Source organism: Perognathus longimembris, chromosome 3, assembly GCF_023159225.1.
Source record: "Perognathus longimembris pacificus isolate PPM17 chromosome 3, ASM2315922v1, whole genome shotgun sequence".
NCBI classification, from domain to species: Eukaryota; Metazoa; Chordata; class Mammalia; order Rodentia; family Heteromyidae; genus Perognathus; species Perognathus longimembris.
Window position 1 is genome coordinate 9,177,377 of NC_063163.1, and position 24,412 is coordinate 9,201,788.

The 24,412-nt window shown below is 42.8% G+C and overlaps 1 protein-coding gene across 1 annotated transcript in view; it reads right to left on the reverse strand.

Moving 5' to 3' along the window:
• The window catches only part of Rap2a (RAP2A, member of RAS oncogene family), a 31,873-nt gene extending 24,044 nt beyond the window's left edge, over positions 1-7,829 (reverse strand). The window contains exon 1 of the mRNA XM_048341164.1: positions 7,432-7,829. Within this exon, the coding sequence (XP_048197121.1) occupies positions 7,432-7,745 (314 nt within the window). The 5' untranslated portion in view covers positions 7,746-7,829. The remainder of the gene's footprint in view (positions 1-7,431) is intronic.
• Positions 7,830-24,412: the final 16,583 nt, after the last annotated feature.

The window sequence follows — 24,412 nt, forward strand, 5'->3', positions numbered from 1 at the left end:
AGCATGCAAGGAGAGCTGGTATCTTTTATTCATGTGTAGAATAGTTGGCTATTTACTTTTGGCTCCTTCCACTCAAAAATCATAATGGTTGATCTCATTACAAATTTTATTGTTTGTTATCAAATATAACTGGGCAAAGCTTGTAGATCACAAGATGCTGACTTTTTAAAGGCTTCTTTTAAATGTTTTCCCTTTCCCTAATCACCTCAGCTACAGAGAGAAGTGCTTTCAGAATGGCAAGAGTTAAAGAGAGCTCACCACCATCCACAAGGCGAATTTTATTTAAAACTTCCAATACTGAGATGGCAGAGAATACTACTATATTATGTTCTAACTTTAGAAAGCAGCAAAAACAGAAAGCTTCCTTTTCAGAAAAACTTTGGATTATAAAAGACTCACTATACTCATTATAAAGTTCTAGTTCTGCAGTAGAAGTAAATCCTAGAACTGTACTTTACAGTATGGTACCTATAGTAAAGAATACAGTATTACAGCCCTAAAATGTTCCTAAGAGAACAGATCTTATGTTACATGTTCTTCTCACACACACAAAAAAAATCAAGAATCAAAACAAGGGAAAATTTTTAGAAGTGATGTACAGGTTTATCTATGGCACTGAATGTGGTGATGGTTTCATGTGTGTATGTTTCTCTCCCAACAAGTCAAGTTGCAAACTTTATCTTTGTGGTGCTGAGGATCCAACTCAGGGCCTCACCTATGCTAGACAAGTGCTCTTCTGCTGAGCAGCACTTCCAGCCCCACAAATCAAGCTCTAGATATTAAATATCACAGGATTGTGTATGTGAGAAAAAGTTATGAAAACTAGTACATTCTTAGAATCATCTAAACAGTATTTTTCATTTTAATCATCTGAATTCCCCTAATGAAAAATAAAGAACAGAACACTTGGATTTATTTCCTCTTTTTCTGACTAGTGTTATCATTTACCTTATATTGTCAGTGATTTTAATGGTAAAACCTTGTCTTGTGACCACAATTCTCATAGCTTTTAACTCTTGGTTCTGTATTCAAATGGATACAGCTCTTACCATTCGACCTTTTCTCCATAGTTATGTTTGTCAGGATTTAGTCATCAATTTTTTTTTTTTGTTTTTTTTGCCAGTCCTGGGCCTTGGACTCAGGGCCTGAGCACTGTCCCTGGCTTCTTCCCGCTCAAGGCTAGCACTCTGCCGCTTGAGCCACAGCACCGCTTCTGGCGGTTTTCTGTATATGTGGTGCTGGGGAATCGAACCTAGGGCCTCGTGTATCCGAGGCAGGCACTCTTGCCACTAGGCCATATCCCCAGCCCTTAGTCATCAATTTTTACTTAGCGCTATTGAACACTTTTTCTCCAACCTTAAAACACCTCATGCCCCCGTCGAGCTTAGTGCAATATATGGTTATTACACTATTTATGCAATGTATCTCTGCTGTTTACTCACCTACACTTAATTCTCTTGTACTCTTGGCTATTTTTTCTTGCTTTTAAGTCCTATTCCTAACTATATCCATTCATTTCTACCCTCTAAACTTTACCCAGTCTGTTCATCTACTATCTCAGTCTGCACTATGCACATGATCTGGGGCCTTATATCCATAGAGAAACCTGACCTTCGAGGCTTTATTCAAATATTCAAATTACTTACTAGACATAGCTATCTCTGAATCATTATCATCCCTCAAACTGAAATGATCTTTCCCAGCTATTCCTCTATAATCTCATTCACCCATGTTCCAAATGTCAGTTACTTCTGACCTTTTCCTCTAGTTCTCCCACTGCTTGACAAACTCATCCCTTAAAACATTACTCTCATCTTTCTTTTCTTTACCTAGAGACTCCAGGCTAAATCAGAATCTTTATACTTCATATAAATACAGGATTATCAATATTTACAACTATTCCTCCTTACAAAATAGTGCTCTATTATTAGTCTATTACACCACCTCTTTGTTACTGTAGCTATAGCATTTTGATTATGGCCCTTGATTACAAGATCAAGCCCAAAGTCTTTAACTTGCTGTAATTAAGCTTTCAATTTTTTTTCTTCACTTTACCTCCCTTCTCTCATTTTTATATAAATTTCTAATCTAGCCAATCTCGTCAACCTCCATAAATGATATTCTATGCAATTCTCATACCAGTTCCTTGATCTGGAAGACATTACACTCCTGACTGGTTATGGTTCATCTTGAATTTTATCTTTTCCCTCAGTGGCGCAGCTCTAAGTGTTCTCACAAGAAGAGAGGGCTGAAAAGTAGATTATCTCCTGTTTGCAACGTCAACTTGAAACACTACAACATTTGGGGACAGAGTCCAAACGACAGTGCAAATACCATTCTTTCTCAACATTCCCATTTCAACCTCTTATTCACTTATTATTTTCTACATGTTTATTATTTCCTACTTTTTGGGAGCTATGTGAGCCACCAGGGCATGGAGTTTAGTAGGACTGGCTGCACATAAATCATCATACTAACAAATAATGGTTGTTGAGTGCTATAGAGAAAACGAGGAAAGTAAATAAAGCATACTGATGTCGAGTTTGTGTGGAAGGCAGGGATTAAGCTGAAGTAAGTCTAGCACGAGAGGACAGGAATGGATTCACTTTGGGAAGAGGCACGTGGATTCCCCATGGTAGGAGGATAACCTTTTAAGCATGAGTGAAAGAATGAATAGGAATGAATTCTGAGAATTCAGAGAAAGGCACCTTCAAGGAACAAACTAAGGAGCTGGAATAGACCAGGACGGTAAAGGCAGGGACCAATGAGAGCGAGCAAGGCTTTGAAGGTCATGCTGAAGGTTCCTAGGCTTTACCTAGAACAAACAGGCCTTGAACAGCATGTTCCAAGATACTACAGGCCACGACCATGGCTAGCCCTGGGATGGGTAAGAAAGAAGGAATTACAACATGAGAAAGAGTTCCAGTGTGATTACAATGGAAGCCTTTTCTGTATCTTTGTGGACGTGACCTCACCCAAAGTCAAGTGAAAAAAAAGTATGAATTTTCCTTTTAGTCCACCTGGCTTTGACATGAGATATTGTGTGTGGACACACACACACACACACACAAAACTATAAATACAAAGAAAGCATGTGCCAGTTTTAAATTTGTGAGGACACAGCTAGGCAGGAGGATGAGATCTGAGCATATTGGTTTGAAGCCAGTCTGTCAAGAAAGTCTGTGAGACACTTACCCCAATAAACTACCCAAAAAGCTGTAAGTGGAGCTGTGGCTCAAGTGGTAGAATGCTTGCCTTGAGCAAAAGAAGTTCAGGGACAGCACCCAGGTCCTCAGTGCTAGCTCCAGGATTAGTGCATGCGCACACTCACACACACGCGAATAAGCCAATAAAAAGCTCCATTTTCTGTTTGGTTATGTTTTAGTCCTATGCTTAAGTTAGGGTGAAAACGTTATTAATAAAAGAAAGGACAAGCGCGGTGCCAGTGGCTCATCTGTAATCCTAGCTACTTAGGGGGCTGAGATCTGAGGGTTGTGGTCTGAAGCCAGCCGGGGCAGAAAGACCATGAGGCTCTTATTGCTAATTAATCAGAAAAGGCTGGAAGTGGCGCTTTGGCTCAAGTGACTATTCTTGAGCAGAAAGGAGCTCAGGAACAGTGACCAGGCTGAGTTCCAGGCCCAGGACTGGCAAAGAAAAAAACAGACAGCTAGATTAAAAAAAAAAAATTCTGTATACCAGGAACTATTGGGCACCTTAGTACTTATTTAAGTCTAAGACTTTGAGAAGCACATACTCTTCACAGATAGGAAGATGACACAGAAATAAGCAAGAGTGCCCCAAACCACATACACGTTAGACCTGTGCTAGCCAACGTGGTGGCCTGTGGCCAGGTATGGCAGGAGAGCACTTGGAAAGTGGCTAACCGATCAATATACGCTATGCTACAAACACCACACACCAGATTCAAAGACATGGTCTATTAAAAAGAAAGCAAAATATCTCAACAATTGATGATACTTTGGATGTAGCGGTTAAATAAGACACAATATTAAGATTCAATTGGGGTGAACAAATGCAGCAGTGGTACTCACTAAAACGCTATGTTGAAAATGAACTATATAACTCATAGGTGGGGTTGGGAGGGAAAAACTGGTAGAGTTAGAGAAGGGGTGACATTGTCCAAGAAGAAATGTACTCATTACCTGACATATAACAGCAACCCCTCTGTATACCACCTTTATAATAACAATTAACAATTAGTTTGGTAATTTTTTTAAAGACCAATTTTCTTATCTAGTAGAAAACTGTACATTACCTATATGGCTCACTTTTCTTTTTTTTCTTTCTTTTTTTTTGTATTGTTGGTACTGAGGTTTGAGCTCGGGGCCTCATTTCTGCTCGGCTTTTTTGCTCAAAGCTGGTACTCTACCACTTGAGCCAAGCCTCCACTCCCACAGTTCACTTGGTGTGTCTATCAAACATGGCTGACCTAAAACACTGGTTGCTGAACTGGCCAGTACACACACCACGCTAGAGGATGGACTGGCATGGAAAGGGACAGGTGGGTTCTCACAGGATTTAAAATCTCCTCCCCATCCATGACTGGTCTTTGCACTTCAGCTGCATTAAGGTGATCTCAAATAGTCCCAAACAACTGTTGCATAGAACATACGAAGCAGCCAGCAGCACACCCTGGGCAAGCCAGGAGGAAACAAGTCTTGAACAACTTATAGAAACTAATTTGTTCAAAATTTAGTCCTCAGGATTCCAGTGGTGTAACTTCTCTTAAAAACTAAGAAACAGCTTAACAAAATGAATGTTCCTCAGGGCAATGGGGTGAGGGAGAAAGGAGAGGGGAGACAAGTGGGGAGAGGAAGGGTGGGCAAATCAGTCATTCCAGCTCAAGTACGTATGTGAAAATGGAACCGTGTAACCTGAGGGTAGGATGGGATTCAGGAAGATGGGGGAGAACAATGGAAGGCGTGACATTCATCAGGAAACATTGTACTCCTAATCTGACTTGAGTTGAAACTCCTTTGTATAACTAGTAAATTAAAAGTTTTTGAAATGAAAAAAATTAAGTCTTCAAAAGGGTAGGAAATTCACTTATTTGAAAATCAGGTTATTCTTAAGTGGGAGGAGTTGAAGAATTCCTACTTTAGATTAATGCATGCCTTATACAGTATACTATATTATAGTCTGTATGCTATGTTGTAATATATAGCCAATCCTGTCTTCCTTTCAATTTAAACTGTTTTTAAGATGTCAGACTGGAAAGCCAAAAGATGAAGTCACAGCAAAGTATAAAACAGAACATAGCTGGGCGTGGTGGTGCATGCCTGCAATACCAGCACTCAGAGACAAGAGGATCCGCTAGGAATTCAAGGTACACCTGGATGATAAAGCGAGATACTATCTTAGCAAGAGACAAAACCAAACCAAAAATAAAACAGCAAGTAGAAGGAAAGAAGAACTTTCATGTGAAAGGATTTTATGAACTTGAATCCAGCTCATTAGTGGTCATTTTATATCAAGAACGGACACCAGTAAGTAAAATGGTTATCTTAACCAGTACAAGTTTACTGAACTTTACTTTCCTAGGTCATAATGCACACAAATAAATTACTCCAGTACACAGACTAACCCATCATTATAACAAAAAAGTACTCTGCACATTTTAAATAATAAGGAACTATAACACTATGTGGACACTACTTTGTTAGGTTCTTTCCCTTGGGCTTGCATCAGAAGTTAGCCCTGTGTTAAGGCATGTATGCATTTAATGTGAAAGGTGGGGCAGCTGAAGCCTTGACTTATATTACCATCTGATGTATTTGGCCTGCTACTGACATGTGACAAATATATGTGACTACCCTGTTATACAGTTTGCTTTTTAAGTGAGTGATGGTGGGGAGATAATTATTGATTTGGGTCACTTAAAAGTCCACATACATATACGTGGTTCTCTTAACGAAGAAAATGAGATGGGAAAAGTAAAATGCTACCAGATTTTCAGATGTCAGAACAGAGACCATGAAAATACTTACTGTATTCGAAGTGAAATTTAATACAAGAAATAACATGCAAAATTTAAATTTAGCTATTACAGTACACACCCAATTAGTTGGGGGAAGGCAGTGGGGAGAGGGCCTTTCCTTTCATTTCACACCCAGCAGGGTCTATTACTTGCAAGAAATTTTTCAGCAACCCCTGAATGCAAGTTACTTGGACCTGGCTCTTTCAAATTAGTAGGTAAATTTAAAATGACCTATAATATCAGGGAGGCTACATACACTTACAGCCGATTTTCAGTAAATGTCTTCAGATTTAGGGTTATAGTTAGACTTAGTTATTGGTGGCACTAGCTACTGAGTAACTGAAAGTTATCAGCAGCATTAAGATATAATTGTGGGTACAGAATAAAAATTTCTGCAATTCCAGAAAAACGTATTATATACCGTCAATAATAAGAGAAAACAAACATTTGAACGCATTTAAGCCTTCAGCTACATTTCCAAAACGCATAGTAGCATTTATATCAGTTAACACTTACTTGCATTAACTTTAAATTAGCTAATACGTGGGCCACACCTTAAAAGGAACTGGTTTTCGGGAACGCCCTTTTCTTGAGGTGGAAACGTGGCTAGATTACAAAAAAAAAAGTACAGCCTCAAAGATTTAAGACACAGAAAAAAAGAAAAAAACACGCCACAAAAAACGTTAAGTCTGAATCTTTTAATACGACTATCCCACGAATGCTCCGCACACCCATAGAATGTGATCGATCAGCTGTAAAGTTCCCAGACTTGAATTCAAGTTTTTCCTTTTGCTTTCCTTTTTTTTTTTTTTTCAAAACTCCCTAGGAGCGTGAAACCCTTTCCTCTCCAATCGACATTACGGAAGAAGGCGGGTGTGAAATTTTGGCTGACACACGTTGTTGCAAAGGTAGCGTGCGTGCGTGTGTGTGTGTGTATGTGTGTGTGTGTTCCATCTGCAAATTCTCCCCTCTCCTCCACGCCGCCCCCACCCCGCCCCGCCCCACCCCCTCCCGACCTACCCACCCCAAACCCTTCTTTTTTTTCCCCCAGCCAAGTTTTAAACTTTGTTTCCTTTGGGCTGCAGAACGAGCGCTCCTAATGATATCCCGGAGACAAAGGGCTGTGCTGTGTGGGGTTCACGGGATGCCAATTTTTTTTTTTCTCTCTCTCTCCTTGTGAAAACAAAGCTCTCAAAATTTGAGATTCAGGAGGAGGAGGAGGAGGAGGAGGAGGGTGGTGGTGGTGGTGGAGCCCGGGCGGGCGCTGGGCTTCCTCCCGCCGCCGAGCCGGCCCGCCCGCCCGCCCGCCCGCGCGGGAGTTCCGGCGGCCTTGGGACGGGACGGGGCGGGCGGGACGCAGACCCAGGGCCCCGGCCCAGCCCCCTCTCCACCCCCCCCCTTACCCCCACCACCACCCCGCCGGGCTCACTCACCGCTTCACGCGGATGATCTGGTCCCGCATGGGCTTGATGTCCTGGAAGCTCTGCTGGTTGACCAGGCTGTAGACGAGGATGAAGCCCTGGCCGTTCTTGATGTACAGGTCCCGCATGGACGCGAACTGCTCGGTGCCCGCCGTGTCCAGGATCTCCAGCACCGACGGCGACGAGTCCACCTCGATCTCCTTGCGGTAGAAGTCCTCGATGGTGGGGTCGTACTTCTCGATGAAGGTGCCGGTCACGAACTGCACGGTGAGGGCGGACTTGCCCACGCCGCCCGAGCCCAGCACCACCACCTTGTACTCGCGCATCGTCCCTCCGCGGCCGCCGCCGCCGCCCGCGACATAGACCGACGCCCGTCGCGCGCGGCGCCCGGACCCTGCCCGCAGGCAGCCCCGCCGCTCGCGGCGGCCGCCCCCCCACCTCACGGCCGCGGCGGGCCCCCGGGCGCCGGCGGCGGGGCGGCGGCTGTGGAAGCGGCGGCCCTGGGCATGGGCCGAGCGGGGGCGGCGATGCGGCCCCGCGGGCGCCAGCGGCGGGGAGCGAAGCGATGGGTTGAGCGGGAGCCGGAGCCGCCCGAGCCGCGGGCCCCGCAGTGCCGACCGCCCCGCCCCGCCCCGCGCCGCGCCGCGCCGCCCCGCCCCGCCCCTCGCGCTTCCACGCCCAACTCCCGCCCGCCCGCCGCCGCCGCTTCCTCAGTGCCCGGGCACGCGCCCGAGCCCCAGCCGCAGAGCTGCCGGCGGCGGAGGGGGGGCGGAGCCTAGGCGCGGCCCCGCCCCTGCTCTCGTCGCCTAGGCGACCGCTCGGGCGCGCTCCCGAGAGGCCCTGCGCCGCTCCGAAGCTTCCGTCCGCGCTGAGGTAAACAAGCAGCGCGCCCTGCATCCGCCTGGCAGTATACCCGCCCGAAACGCGGGCGGGACCTCCGGGCCCGTGTACTGCGCGTGCGCGCGCTCCGGGCCGCGTCTGTGGGTGACTCCCACGCTCGGGAAGTGGCGGAGAGGAAGGGGGTCTGGGTGAGATGGAGGCCTCGGGATGAGGCGAGGAGTCTGTAAGAGATGCGCACACCGGGGAGCCATTCCGGAGAGCTGTAGCTTTATTGAGGGGACCTTCGAGGCTGTTGCTGCGAACTGAAGCTTAGTTTCCCACGCCCGGACCTAAGGGCGGGGTGACAGGCCCTTCCAGCTCTGGCCTGCTCTGGGGCGAGACGGCGGCGGCGCTCAGACACCACGCAAGCCTGGTCCACGCCCAATGACGTCGGCAGGGCCCCGCCCACCCTGGCCACGCCCCTTCGGGTGCGTGACGGAAGTGGAGCTCTTCCCACGCCCTGCCCGCCACAAGCACATGGAAAACCTGGAGAACGGAGGCCCTGGCGGACAACCGGGGTGCACCTCATAGCAACAGCCTGCCCGGGGATGGGAGGCATCTATTAGGAAACTGGGATTCATTTTTAGCCAATCAGATCATATTCCTGGACTCCATGCTACCACTCACGACCAATAGGAAGGTTCGTCATACCATGTGATGCTCCCTTCCTCCAGCCAATCGATTGATGATTCGAGTCGCAGATTCTGGGGAGCCAACCCGCCTCCCGGAATCTCGCCAGGCTCTGGGCGGTTGCCCTCGCGCACTCTCTGCCAACCAATCGTGGCAGGGCGGATGCGTGACGGGGGTCTGTGCTGAGCCAATCAGAACCCGGGATTCTCCTGCCTCCCTGGGCTGCTCCTACGGAGAAAAGAAGGGGCCGTGATTCCAGGGCTGAAGCGTGCCCGTGCCCTGTTCTGGGCAGAAAGAACGGGGTGCGTTGGCAGGCGAGAATTGAGGAATCCTGCTTTCTCACGTCGCCTCTGTGGCACCCTTTCTAAATGATGGGCATGGAGATGGGCTGGATCGTGGGCGGAATGGAGAAGACTTGACACTTTTGTCTTGAGGGTGGGAAATGTTCTGGTCCTTAGGAAGGAAGATAAACTGCAGAGGTTGCACACAAGTCCTCCAAGTGTCCCTCCTCCGGACTCACACTTCTTTTTTCTTCGACTTAGTTTTCCTGCTTCTCGCATTCACCCACCTTAAACATCAAGTGTGTGTGTGTGTGTGTGTGTGTGTGTGTGTGTTGGGGGGGGGGAGGGAGGGAAATAACTGGTTATTATTACAGTTACTGCCCTTAAAATACATCCTCTTTGAATTGGCCACCCTGAGTATTACCACCTCACATTCCTTGAGGATAATGTATTTATATAACTCTAATGTTAGATCATGTCCTGCCTCTCTCTACAGGGCCTCCTCCCACAAGGTCATTGTGGAGGAGATTTTGGTCTGAGTTCCTCTAAAAGCCAGTGTTTTTGTTGTGTTTGTTTTTTTTTTAATTTTAAACCAACATTCCTGTCAGGTATTAAAGGGCAGAAATGTACTCTGAGGTAGCATTACCACACTGTCTTTTGCATTAGAACGAATGGCTTGTGTTTGCATTACCTGGCTATAGTACTTCACGCTTGCCTTTAAAATAATGAAGGGCAAGTGTCCTGTCAAATTCAAAGTGTAAGCTATCGTTTCTCAGTAAAATACAGTTTTCTCTCCATATCTGTGGGAGATTGCTTCCAGGATGCACCTCCCTACACCAAAATCTGCCAGATGCTCAAATCCCTTATATAAAATGGCATATTTGCATATAACCTACGCACTCCTCCCATATACTTTAAGTCATCTCTACATTGCTTATGATACCTAATAAAATGTAAATGTTATGCAAATAGTTGTTACGCTGTGTTGTTAAGGAAAAAAGTCCACAGGACAGGACAAAGGTCTACAAGTTCAGATTCATTGGCCCTCACACACACTCCCTTATTTTTGTGGTGGTTGAATTCATGGATCCAGAACTCATGGCTATAGAGGGCTGAAAGTATGTCTTTTTCCCTTCCTTCCTCACTCCTCCCTTCCTCCCTCTCTCCTTTCCTCTGTCCTCCCTCCCTCCTGCTATCCCTCCCTCTCTTCCTTCCTTCCTTCCTTTTTTTTTCTCCTTTTTAAAAATCAGTACTGAGGATTGAACTCAGGGCCTCTAAGCTCAGGTGCTTTACCTCTTGAGCTACACACACAGACTTTTTTTAATTTGCTTTTAGTTTGTTTATCAGAAAGGGTTTCTGGCTACTTACCCCTGTGTGGACCTCTTACCTTGATCCTCCTGTCTGCCTCCCAAGTAGCTGAGATTACAGGTTATACATACCACCACGCCCTGCTCAGTCATTATTTCTTGATTACATATGATCACGATATGAGTTAAATCAAAGCTATCAGAATCAGGAGTGAAGGCAAAATATAAGGGAAAGGAAGAATCAGGAATGTTTAAATGAAATTGAAGTAGAAGAGTGTATCCTATCTCAATTTAAGGAATGTAAAGAATTAAAATGGAGATAATTTATGTGTATATTTCATGTCCATTACATTTTCATTGTGGGTAAATAGAGTGTTCAACTGTATGTATGGCTCTTATTCTGTATAAATGTGTATGTCTATTTGTGATTTCTTTAGCTCAGTACTGTTTTTCCGAGGAAAGACAAACGGTCCCTCGCAAGACTGAAATTGTTCCTTTTGCTGATAAAAAGCTCTTAGATATGTTGAGGGTTAGGCCAAGAAACATCAGACCTCCTTTGTACAGATCTTAACAATTCACCTAGTACCTTGCATTTCTATGGAGATGACAATTCTCCCACTTTGTGAGGAGAAAAGGTCTACTTTTGTTTTTGAGAAACTCGCACTGGGATTATGGATGCCAAAGGCAAGGTGCATCTGTTACAAACTGTCACAGAGCTGGGTGGGAGATGGGTCGTGCCTGTAGTCACAGCTACTTAGGAGGAGGAGGAGGCTGAGAACTGGCATATTGTGTTTTGAAACCACCCCAAACAGAAACAGTCCACGAGAGTCCTTGTCCAATAATAACTAGCAAAATGCTGGACTGGAGGCATGGTTGAAATTCTAGAGCACCAGCTATCAGCAAGTAAACCTAAGTTCAAGCCCTAGTACTGGCAAAGAGGAAACAAAGTTGTCACAGAATAGTGAATGGCTATATAGTCATTCTCCCTAGCCTAATAGAGAGTAAGAGAGCTTTATGATGTTTTCCTTACTGTCATCTTCAACGTTTCATCATTATTGACAGTTTTTAAATAGGAGAAGGATGAAGGTCCCAGTCTATGAGATAGTTTTAGTTCATATTTATTTTTTATATTATTGGGTCTCAGGTTTTAATTTTCAATGCCAGGCAGGAAGTTTTTCACAACCCAAGGAATATGTAGGACAGATGTCTTAAGCATTTTGTATTCTGGCATGGGTTACAGTAGACACCTGATTGTGGCAGTACATACATGACTGGTTGGACGATTAGCTGCTATAAGAAAGATGTCAGGACAGAGAATTTTGAAGGCTTAGATAGAGTATTTCCTCATTTACTAATTGTGTTTATTTTTATGCCTCTATCACCTCTTCTGAAAGAGATTTTAGATACAAAAATTACATCTTCATTCATTTGTTTGTACAGAAAAACAAAATAAAAACGGGGTAAGATGAAACTGAATTTTTCCCCACGAGCTATAAATCTATGTGACAGTTCACTAACACTGCAGGGGCCCTTCGGTTATAGAAGTGTGATGCTGGGAGAAAATAAAGAAAGAAGAACTTCATTTCTCCTCTCCCTACTGGATCCAGAGGGAGTGATCTCACCTATATCCAGATACCCTCCATTGTCACACTTGGGTTACCATGGAAACACAGCTCCTTTCTCCCCTTTTGTGAAAGATGTTGAAAAAGGTGGAATGAAGTGGGAAATGCATTGTAGTCTGGGACTTTCTGAGGGCAGCAAGAAGCAAAGATGCACAGGATTTAATACAAACAGGTTAGTAGAGGACATTTGTAATAAGACCAGTACATCATGAGTGTAAAACCTTGGTGTTTCTTGCTCCCTGCTGATGCCTGAAGTCTCTGCTTCATCATAAAGGAGGGCTTGTCAAGTTCAGCTAGCACCTATGAAACACTGCTGGCAATTCTAAAGGGACCACGTGGGGCGTACTTGGCCTCTGAAGTTCCTAATACATTTCAGAAAAAGAAGTATGTATGTGTATATATATACACACACATATATGTGTGTATATATTATATATACGAAGAGTGGGCAAAAAGTGCAAAATATACTGGCTTTTCTTAAGAAAATGTGATGTTCTTTGGGGCTTTTGAAAAGGAATGAAAATGCAGATACGGAGTATGCAAAGGGGTCAGTGAAAGAAAATGATTCGTTGAGAAAGCAGACTTTGTGAAAGCAACATTTTCAATGGAGAAACGCTGGAGGGGACAAGAAATATGGTAGTCTGAAGAATCTGAAGAGCTTGAGGTTCTGAGAGAAACAGAGCTTTGATGCAATTCACTTAAGGCACAACAGTGTACATAGTGTTGCTTACATAGCTAGCAGTTTCGTTTTGCAAGAGAAGCTAGCATGACTGAGAATTGGACATTAATAGCAGTGTTTTCCCCTCTACCCACAGATAATTCCATGACTCAGTTCCACTCTTTGGAATGAGAAGAAGCCTGCCAGACTTGGGGACTTGTGCTATTCTGATGAGAAGGAGGCGCTATCCCCGTATTTAGACACTGTTCCCCTTGCATTCTGCTTTGTGCATTGGTGTAGGAGAGTGTGGTCACCATCTTTAAGCTGCCATACCTTATGGTGGAAGCGAAATGACAGCCAAGCCCAAATGACTAAGAAGGACAAGAATAACTGAAGTCCTGGTTGATAACATTGAATTGTCAACCCAGCACTGGAAATGTCCACCTTTGGACTTGGGGCTAAGTACACAGGGTGATCACCTCTTTGTTTCAGTTTGTGTCTGGTTCTCTGCACTTAGAAGCCAGCTATATCCCAACTGTTAGAGAGTATAAGGAATTCCAGACAAAATAATTTTTTAAAAATGCCAGCAAGCTGGGGTGGGGGTATTGTCTCAAGCAGTAGAGTGCCTGCCAGCTGAGTTCAAATCCCAGTACTACAAAAAGGAAAAAAAAAAAAAAACACTTTTGTAAAAAGCAGCTAGTGTTATGAGCTCTTCCATTCTCTTAATATCCTGAATTATATGTACAAATATTCTATTTATTGAGCACTTACTATATCTACTTTTCTTAGTTCCGGGGATTCAGCAGTAAACAATTAGCCTGAAGAGCTTATAATCTAGCAGGAGGGAACAGACATTAAACGGTCAAATTACATTGTAAATAATAGCTGTCATGAATGCAAACATGGAAAAGTCAGATTAGGAAGGTTGTGTAATAAAGTATTAATAATCAAATATTACAAGACAGCTAACTAAACAATTGAGTAATGATAGAAACTAACACTATCTTGTTGATCATCTAGTGTGTAATTCATATATGAATTCCTAGTGATCAGGAGAATCAGGGAAAAAATGGAGGCTAAAGACTCTATCTGAAGAAAATGACTGTGGAGCTATGTTTTGAAGGAAATGGCCAAAGGCCAAGCTGGATGGGACAAAAGGGAAGATGGAAGCAACCAACCAACAGCAGAACAAAGTGTGAGATGAGGCAAATAGAATTCTGGTGTGTGTGTGTGTGTGTGTGTGTGTGTGTGTGTTTGCCAGTCCTGGGCCTTGAACTCAGGGCCTGAGCACTGTCCCTGGCTTTTTTTGTTCAAGGCTAGCATTGTACTACTTGAGCCACAGCGCCACTTCTGGCCTTTTTTCTATATATGTGGTGCCCAGGAATTGAACCCAGGGCTTCATGTATGCAAGGCAAGCTCTCTACCAGTAGGCTATATTCCCAGCACCAAATAGAATTCTTAACTTTTTACTTCACTGTAGCAGTGTCACTCTACTGATGCTACCTAGGAAAATATCAGAAACCAGTTGTCTCCAAGCAAGAATATAAAAGGCATAAAACACATAGATGGAAGAGTAACAGGAGAAAGTTAGGCCTCCTAAGTTAGGTAGATATGGATTAAAAAAATGAACATCACATATGACATACCAATTCTTTAATCAGCAGAGAAATGAACCTCACCCCCCTAGACAGCACCCAGAAGCAAAAGTTGTGGTATGGAGATGCACTTGAAATGTAAGGCATTATTCAAAGTAATGAACAATTTGTAATGTGAGGGAATTGTCACAAGAAGTACTGGGGCTAAAGCACTCAAGGATTCAACTTTCACAAATACAGGGAAAACGAAAAAGGGGCAGGAAAACATGAAGACAGGTGGGAAACTAGTTATTATTCATGGCAGCTTGTTATTGACAAGCATTCTGTAGAAATGAATGTGCTTTGATTGAAAAGAAACATTTCAATAGATAAGTCTTATATAAAGGTGGTCTTTGGTAAATAATGTAATTTGAAATGTTTTCCTGAGAATGTCTTTTTGTACTTTGCTAACATAGAGGTGGTTAGGAATAATAAACTATAGATAAATGAAGCATTTTTTTTTGAGGAAGGAACCCCATAGATGTGTCAATTATAATAGTAGAGTAACTATAATAAAAACTTGTAAAAAAAATCAGAATTTTTTTCCATTATGCGGTTTCTGATAAAATATGATTGTAATGGTACTTATAATGCTAGTTTCTGTACTAAAAAATATGTTTTTTAAGAAGCTACAGTAGGGGGCTGGGAATATGGCCTAGTGGCAAGAGTGCTTGTGTCCTATACATGAAACCCGAGCAAAAAGAAGCCAGGGACAGTGCTCTGGTCCTGAGTCCAAGCCCCAGGACTGGCAAGAAAACAAAAAAAAAGAAGAAGCTAAACTACAGTAGCATATGAACACACCTTGATATTATGGAAATTGAATTTATTATTCATTTTTGTGATTCCCCAAGTGTAACCCGAACAGACTTGTGTCCTTGCACCAACACTACGAGATTTCTCCGTCTGGCATGACTAGGAATACTGTGACAGTACTTAGCACACTTTTTGTTTTACCAACACTCAGTCCAATGCCTAAACATTGTGGGAATGCATACAATGTTGGTAAGTGGATGAACGCTTGAATGAATGATTACATGGCTTCTCAACATCTTGCTCTTTCCTCACAAGGAAGATGAAAACAATGAAGAATGGGGACTCCTGCTCCAGCCCCCCTCCCCCCCAAAAAAATCAAGAGGAAGGAGAGCCACACCTTGTAAAACTAGCCTTAGGCCCCAAGAAGCTTCATCTTGTAGAGTTTCTGCCCCAGGCAAGATGATTGACCATTGAGGGCCTGAAGGAGCTAGAAAAATCACCTCTTCTGTTAATTGCTCACCTGAAATTCTGCACTTAGGACTTTAGTCTTTTAGTATGAAAGAAATTCCTTCCCTCATCACACAACCATTTGTTTAACTTGAAGATAGGCAGTTTATTTGTAATGTTGTTCTGTCTACGTTGGGGCTTTCCACGATGTTTACCTGACCATTAAGGAAAACCAGGTAGAGTCATAAATGAGGATTTAAGGCATGCTTGAGAGGTAGGCCCAAAGGGAGCATAATAAGGCCATGGAAACCCACTGTATTCTGCATCATACACATTACACTGTTAACAATTATAACTAGGTTAGAGAAAGTTGGAAGGGATTAAGATTCTGGTATAAGTTAGAGTCATTGCAATAGTCAGATATGGGATTAACAACTGGTCATGGAGATGTTCTGATGATAAGATCAGACTCCTTGAAATGGAAAAAGTCAGCAACAGGGAGGATTTCACTACGCAATCTGAGGACGATTGAAGATTTATCACAGGCAATCTTCTTGACAGAGCTAATGAAGAGTGTGCCAGAGTGTTTCATAATGCAATTATGGATTGGTAGGTCAGGCTGTACTCTTAAGTACTCTCTTTATATGCACATGGACATATGGTTTAGTCTGGTAAGTGCAATGTGTTTAGTATGTCCCAAATCTTGTGGGACAGACATGCTTTTTTTTTTAAAAATTGTATCTTGTTCATTTGTGTGTCTCAGTGAGTTTGGGTGTGTCTGGTTGCTGCCAACACGGAGAGGTTGTTGTTCACTGCATCCTGTGCCACGTGATTCTACCTTAACAGTTTTAATCCCTCCCTCCTTCTATTCTTCCCTTCCTCCCCCCTCCCTCTGTGAACAATATTCTGTTTCTTCTGAAGAAGTAATCCTGAAAACTTCCATAGGATACTGAATAATGAGATTACATATTCCAAATCCAATATTTAGTTTAAATTCTACCTCCTCCATGAGTCTCTTGCACTAGAGGTAATCTCTTGTTGCCACATTCTCCAAATATTTTATACCATTTCTTCTACATGTGTACTATTTTATAATTATCTCTCTCTGTCACTTAAGACTACATATGGACTACTGGATATTTACAGGGCAGGGAAATAGAGAAGTTACAACATTTCATCTTGTAATTCCTATAATGCTCTGCCTAATCAATGGCATTTGTTTAATACATATTGGTTCGATGAGATTAAATATGAAATTTTAGATGGCATCTAAACAAGTTTCAAATCATTAAATTCTCTCTATTTAAAGATATCACTTCTAATTTTGTAATACTTAACATCAATGGACTGCTTCAGCATTGAACTTCACCCCTAAATGAGATAAAATGATAACTAATGAAATTTCAAAACATCATAATTCTCCAAAGAGCAATCACATAGATTTGGACCACAACTATGTCCCATACTGCAGATCATCATTTGTTTTCCTAACCAAATCATTATACTTGAACTCAAACAAAAAGTCTGAGTCAGAAGGAAGGTTGAAGCCATAGAAAGACTACCCTTTTCCATCTCATTGCCTGTGAAATTATTCTTAACAGAATTGCATCAATGTTTCAATAAAAATAGCCAGTAGGACTATTCTAATTAGGTAAAAATATAAACCAACAATAATAAGACAAATCACTAAGGCAAATGAGTTCTAAAAGACTCATTAAGGTTATGAGTCATTAAGATATGAGTCATTAAAGTTAAAAAATTAGGGAGATTTATAAAATCTTAAACATGCCCTTGATATAATTGTGTCTTGTGTGCCCTTGAAATTCCAGGAGCTTTACTTGTTGCTTAGAAATTAAGTTCATCTGCTAGGCACTGAAGTCTCATGCCTGTAATCCTGCTACTCAAAAGGCTGAGATCTAACAATTAGGGTTTGAAGCCAGCCAAGCACAAAAGCCCATGAGACTCTTATGTCCAGTTAACAAGCATAAAACTGGAAATGGAGGTGTGACTCAAGAAGTAGAGTGCTAACACTGAGTGGAAACAGCCATGTGAAAGCACAAGGACTTAAGTTCAAGCCCCAGTACCAGCACCACACACTCACGTAGACATACTGAAAGATATCAAGGATATCTGAGTGGCAAGACTTGACAAGATATTCAAAGAATATTTGTGTGTTTAATCTCCTTACTGGGGACCCCCTCTTTCATCCCATCCTGAGAGCTGGTGAAGATAGGCCAGGAAAGCTTAAAGGTGGCAGATGGCACAGAAACAGCATGGAGGCTCCAGTGTGACTTTCCAGATGACAGCAGAGTGAGTGGAGGATCAAGAATGCCTACCTTCTCATTGTGAGTCCACCCCACACCAGGGGGCCTTGGTGTGATGCACACAAATTACACAATCTGATCTACTTCTGTGCAGAAGTTTTTAGAGGCACAGTTGAATGTGCTAAAATGGCATTACTACCTACTCAGAACATGATACTTGTGCATGTCCATATGCCCAACTTATTCCAAATGTAACTGGGGAAAATAAGATCCTTGGAACTTGAGGCAGTGAGTTAAAATGTCCAAGACTGTTTATGTGTCTTTGTAGGTCCCTTGGTGCGTTTTGACAGCACCAGAGGACCTGTGTGTATAGTGAATACATTCCCTTGCCTAAGCCTTGGTCCACTATGCCTTCCTCCTGGGTCTGCCAGATTTGTTTCTGCTTAGAAATCCTGAGGGTTGAGCATTTCCACTAGGAAATATGAGACAGCAATACCCCAGAACAACTTTTGAGACCTTTTCTAATTGTGTTCATGGACACGAGATTGTCAGTCTATAGAGAAATGTCAGAGAATAAAGTAGTTTCATAGAGTCAGAGCAAAGCAGCAGTAGCTTACCTAGGTGCAGAGGTGGCATCTCATTATTCTCGGGAGCTTTTCTTCTTATGAAGGGATCTAATTGCATTTTCTGTTAGGGGCATATGAGATCTCTGCTCTTCTCTAACCATATGCTAAATTTTCCTTTAAGCTAACACCAGTAGGTGTTTATACTTGAAACCAGATTCCCAGCAAAGTCAAGGTTATTCTATTAGAACTTATTCCCTTACAGCTCATTTGGGTTACATTGGAAATGGATGGCATTTTACTGCCATTTTGTCAGCAATAAGTACACTGTGCGACCCAGGCATTTCTCAGAACCTAATTGCACAGAGCTGATGACAGTGGCTTCCCCAGCCTCTGTGTGGCTGTGTTTATGTGGCCAGCCAGATTCACTGGAGGTGACACTTTGTCCCTCTGTAATGATGCAAATATTTTTTCTCATGCAGATTTAATAACAAAATGTAGTGAAGGTGCTCCAGGCAGTAGCCTGGTCATGCAGCGTGAGGCCTGGACTTTGTCTTATCTCCCAGATTCAGACCTAGAGCCTGGTGCCAGCCCTCCATGGGGTGGAGTGCCTAGGAGGATTTGAGAATTCCCAGCAACTATTCAACAAATATAGAAGAAAGAGGTGTTTTGCTTCAATTTATCATTTATTGTTTTCTTACATAATCATTTTCTGGTTGAAAAGTAATATAAATGATCTAGTGCCTCTTTTAAATAGTACCTGGCTAGAGCAAAAATAAAAACATTTCTCTTGGGAGTTCTGCATTGTCTTACTGCAGGGAGAGGGATGCAGGTCTTCTTCATGATTGTCGAGGTCACGTTTGTAAATTTGCTGTCATTTCTAAAATAGCATTAGATGAACATTAAATACATTTTAAAATGAAACTCTTAGGTCAAAATCATCTGAGTTGGGACAATTTTGAGAGCAAAAAGAGTCACTGTTAATAATGAATCTAGGGTAGCTAGCCGTCCTTGGGACTGGTCCAGACAAAGCAGATGATATGCTATACTATTTATGGGGTTTTACACCCAGGGATTCTGAGAATAGTTTTTGAGGATAGACTCATAGGTTTTTGAGGAGTCCAGAGATTCTTGGAATTGTTTTTGCTCTCTTTGACTGAGGAGGGGATGCTGGGGGTGTTGAAACTCTACTCTGTCTTCACTCCCAGACCCTGGACTTACCTTGGTTTTCCATGTTGTTGTGGATGGCATCAAACTCAATCATAAGTTTCAGCTCTAGGTTGGAATTTGTTCTTTATTTCTGTACTCACTGACTTCCCATTTTCTCCTCCATGATGTAATAATTATGTTTGTTAGTAGCTCACATGTTATAAATGCTTGGAATGTGGCTCAGTCTCAAAAGCTCAGTATATTTCCCGGCCCATGCACCAAAAAAAAAAAAAAAAAAAAAAAAAAGCTCAGTATACATGAAGATTTGATTTCTGCTCCTTAGACTTCTCATGAGGTCATATTCTGTCATGAATAGAGCTAATGCAAAGGAAACCAAAGCTGGTGTTCAAGTCTCCATCATGCTATAGCAGGTTGTCTGGGGAAATAAATAAAATAAGACAAAACAGTCTCCTACCCTAAGATATCCTTTATAACTTGAATTAAAACCACAGCTCACATGGCAGTGTGACTACAGATTTTAAACTGGGATGATTTATTTTACCCTGGGTGGTCAGTCAACTTTCTGTTGCTATGAGAGAATCCCGAAGATAGGTATCTCAGAAGAAGAGAAGGTGTGCTTTGGCTCAGGGTTTTAAACAATGGTCAGAGATTGGGGGTCTGCGACAAACCTGAGCTTTGTGTCTCGAGCAGATGATAGAGCAACACTGCTCACCTAATGGTGGCCAGGAAGCAGGAGGGAGGGGAGAGGAAGAGGCTAGGTGTGCCCTTCAAGGGCGTACCACCAATGGCCTACCTTTGTCCCACCTCCTAAAGATCCCACGGTCCAATAGTGTGGGGCTGGGGGTGACCAGGCCTTTAGGGTATGGGGCTTTGGAGGTCATTTCCCAACCTAATCCCAGAAATATTTACAGAAGGGCAGGTAATAGATGTGACTGTTTTGGAGTAGGGATGTGGGGGACACCACAATGCATTGATTCAGTCCTTTAGGGATATGAAGTGCTGGTCAGGATGCAGCTATGTGCTTGCCCATGTAGTATCAGGGATCCTAGGGGTGACGACGCTCTTCTCCCTCTCTTGAGCTCCACTGTCTTTAAGCAAACTTTATCTGATGCTTTTAATTCTAGGACTTGGTGCCTCAACTGTGACATCTGACAAAATCTGACAGAACGTACAGTGTAGAAAAGCATTGGCAAACAGTCATGCGTGCAGGTTTTCCCATTTGTGATTTCCCAGTGGGTTTGGCTGGCTGGTCCGCCAGTGACAGGGCGGGCAGTCTCCGCAGGGCGAGGCTCTGACAGGGACTGATGAGGCCTCGAGGAGCAGAAATGTGCACAGACTCCCAATAGTATTTTTTCTTTTCTGCGCAGTGGTTTTGGTTTTTTTTTCTTTTTTTCCTCTCTCTGAGAAGACTCCAAATATTATTTTTTCCCTTTTCTTGGCATTGAAAAAGTATCAGATTACATTGTGAATAAATCCATACTGGGAGGTTATTAAAGTAAATTAAGCACCAGTCTGCCAAATATATGAGTTTTAAAACAACTTTGCTCAGAGTCCCTAATGGGTTTGCATCCTAAGATTCAAACTGTTCTTCACTGATAATAGTACTGAGAGAAGCGGCAAGAGTAAAGAGAAGTAAGATTTTTTTTTCATACTACCCATTCTCCCCTCTTATCAAAAGACCCTTATCAAAAGACAAGTTGAGCTGGTGGCTCATGCCTATAATCCTAGCTACTCAGGAGGCCGAGATGTGAGGATTGTGGTTCAAAGCCAGCCCAAGTGGGAAACTCTGTGAGACTCTTATCTCTGATTAACTACCAGAAAACTGGAAGTGGCACTGTGGCTCAAGTGGTAGAGTGCTAGCCTTGAGCTGAAGGGCTCAGGGACAGTGTCCATGCCGAGTTCAAGCCCTATGACCAACAATAACAACAACAAGACAAGTTGGGAAACAGCCCAAGTGTCTATCCATAGAAAAAAGAATAAACAGAATATAATTCTATATAAGGAAGTGTTTATTCAGCCACAAAAAAGAGAGTTCTGACATATTCTGAAAAATGTACCAAAACCTGAAAATTATATAAAGTAAAATAAGCCTATCACAAATAGACAAATACACAAAATTCTTGGTATAGGCAAATTCATAAATACAGAAAATAGGCTAGAAGTTGCTAGGGCCAGGGGGGAAGGTAAGAGAATGGGAACTGGTGTTCACGGCTATCAAAATTCTGTTTGGGGAAGTGAAAGAACTTTGGAGATAGTGCTAGTGGCTGTATAGCCTTGTACTTAACACTATGAAACTATATACTTAAAATGGATAGCAGTAGATTTTATATTATATATGTTTTGTTCAAAGAAAAGAAAAGACAAGACATGGCGGGCTGGGGATATGGCCTAGTGGCAAGAGAGCTTGCCTCGTATACATGAGGCCCTGGGTTCGATTCCCCAGCACCACATATACAGAAAACGGCCAGAAGTGGCTCTGTGGCTCAAGTGGCAGAGTGCTAGCCTTGAGCAAAAAGAAGCCAGGGACAGTGCTCAGGCCCTGAGTCCAAGACCCAGGACTGGCCAAAAAAAAAAAAAAGAAAAAAGAAAGAAAAGAAAAGACATGGCATGATCACTGCTGAAAAAAAAAAAATAGAGTAGTCAAGCTTTTCCCTGTGTCTTCCACTAGGAGCAGCTTACAACTTTGGCTGAGGTATAGAAAAGAAACATGAAGTCTCTGGAAGGTGGGGAGGAAGAAGACACACACTTTGGGAAACTCCGATACCCAACAAATGACCACGTGTTGAGTTGTCTGAATTTTCTTTTCACAAGGCTGGGAGATGGAGATGGGTATGCTAGCAACAACTCACGGGGAGAAGGAGGGTAGGGATGCAAGTTCTTGACAGGGAGAGGGGCTGGAGCTGTACTGGGGTGAGTGCCCATTGGTCTCTGGGCTCAAGAGTAGCCCTAGATTGTGTGGCTGCTGAAAGGGGCACAAAGACATCCATGAACATCACCACCAAGCCTGGGCTTCAGCCTCAAGGTCCCCTAGTACTACCTCATGGTTTCCTTTCTAATGTTCACTGAAAACTGTCAAAGATCAATCTGATCTCTCCCATATGACCTGAAGTTGCCTCGGTTATACAGACGAGTCTACAGCCGTGAAAAGTTCAGGCAGCCGTTTCTAAAGAAAATGCGCACTCAAAATTTATTCCAATGCTTTTACACGAAGCCCCAGACATTTCCAACATTCAAACCACCGTCCCTGGTAAAGATGAGGTCACTTATTTTTAATCTTGTGAGAGGGACAAAACTTTAACTTACAGACAGCCTGGGTGTCAAGACTCTGCTTCTCAATAACCAGGGTAGGGAGTGAGGTAAAGACTCGAGCCTGAGCTTCCTTTGTGTTCCCCACAACCGGGACTGTGTACTGTGTGTGTGTGTGTGTGTGTGTGTGTGTGTGTGTGCGTGCGTGTGTGTGTGTGTGTGTGTATGTGTGTGTGTGTGTCGAGCTATGGCCAGGCATCACTAAACTCTCTTCCAGTGCCTTGGTTTTTTTGTGTACTATATAATAAATAATCGTCATCAACATCATCATCATCTTCTTTCTTCTAAAGATGAAAAGAAGCAATTTGACTTGATAATCTCCATCACAAATATCTATCTTTATATTTTTTAAAGACGCATTATTTTTTTTAATGCACTCAGTTTTCTTAGCATTGCAGGTTCAGGTGAGTACAGTGTGGATTTAAATTTGGTGTGCGTCCTTCTGCAAAATTCTCTTTTTTACCCCTAGTGTGGCTCCTTTATCAGTTTGTCTTGAATTATGTATCATTTATGCTTTGAAAGTTCCTTTATAAACATTTCTCTGTTTTTAATCTTTATTTACACAAAGGTGTTGCCATTCACCAAAGCACTTTAGGAATACAACGCATCTTGATCAATGTCACCTCTTATATCCTTCCCTCCATCCCTCCCAACCCCTCTGCTCCCCTCCATGTTCTGAATTTGGTTGGATACCCATTGACTTCTACGACTGCATTCTCCCTCCCACACCTCCCTTCATTCATCTACCCCCTTCTCCTACGAACACAAATCCTACAAGACAGGGAGTCTCTTCATTTCTCTAACATTCTAGGAGGATCTAACTCACTGCCTTGTAGACAGATACTCAGGGGATTTGTCTGACCACAGCGTTGTGTCTGGTATGGAGCCCTCAAGTAAGTTTTCAACTAACCTGGGATGCCTCACCTTTGCATCTTGAGGTCAAGAGATGTGTGCTACACCTAGCTTTCGCCTTTTCCTCCATGGCTTAGGAAGCTAGTCACTGTTTCACCCCAGGCCGGAATGTCCCAACCCTGGGGCTAATGGATATTATAATTTAAAGCTGGGAGAAACAATCACATGGTCTCTTATTTTTATATCTTCCACAGAGGAATCAGGATCTCTTGGCTTCCTCAAATCTAATTAAACCATGAAGTGACTCTACAAAGAGGTTAGCTTATTATCGCTCTTAGGAGTTAAATATATATATATATATATATATATATATATAAACCCTCGAAGGATAATCTAGTTATGGCACTTAGAAGTATGCAAGTTTAAGCATAGGAGGTCTAAAAATGCCATGCAAAAATCATCGCTCCAGTTTTTTGCCTGGTAGGTTCTACTCAGGAGACTCTAAATAAGGAATTTGGTATTCATGCTCTTTATACCTGTTTCCCACATCAATTCCCTAAGTTACAACATGGTAGGTTAGCTTGAGAGTAAAGTAAGAGTGTAAGTAATATAAGAATATATGGACAT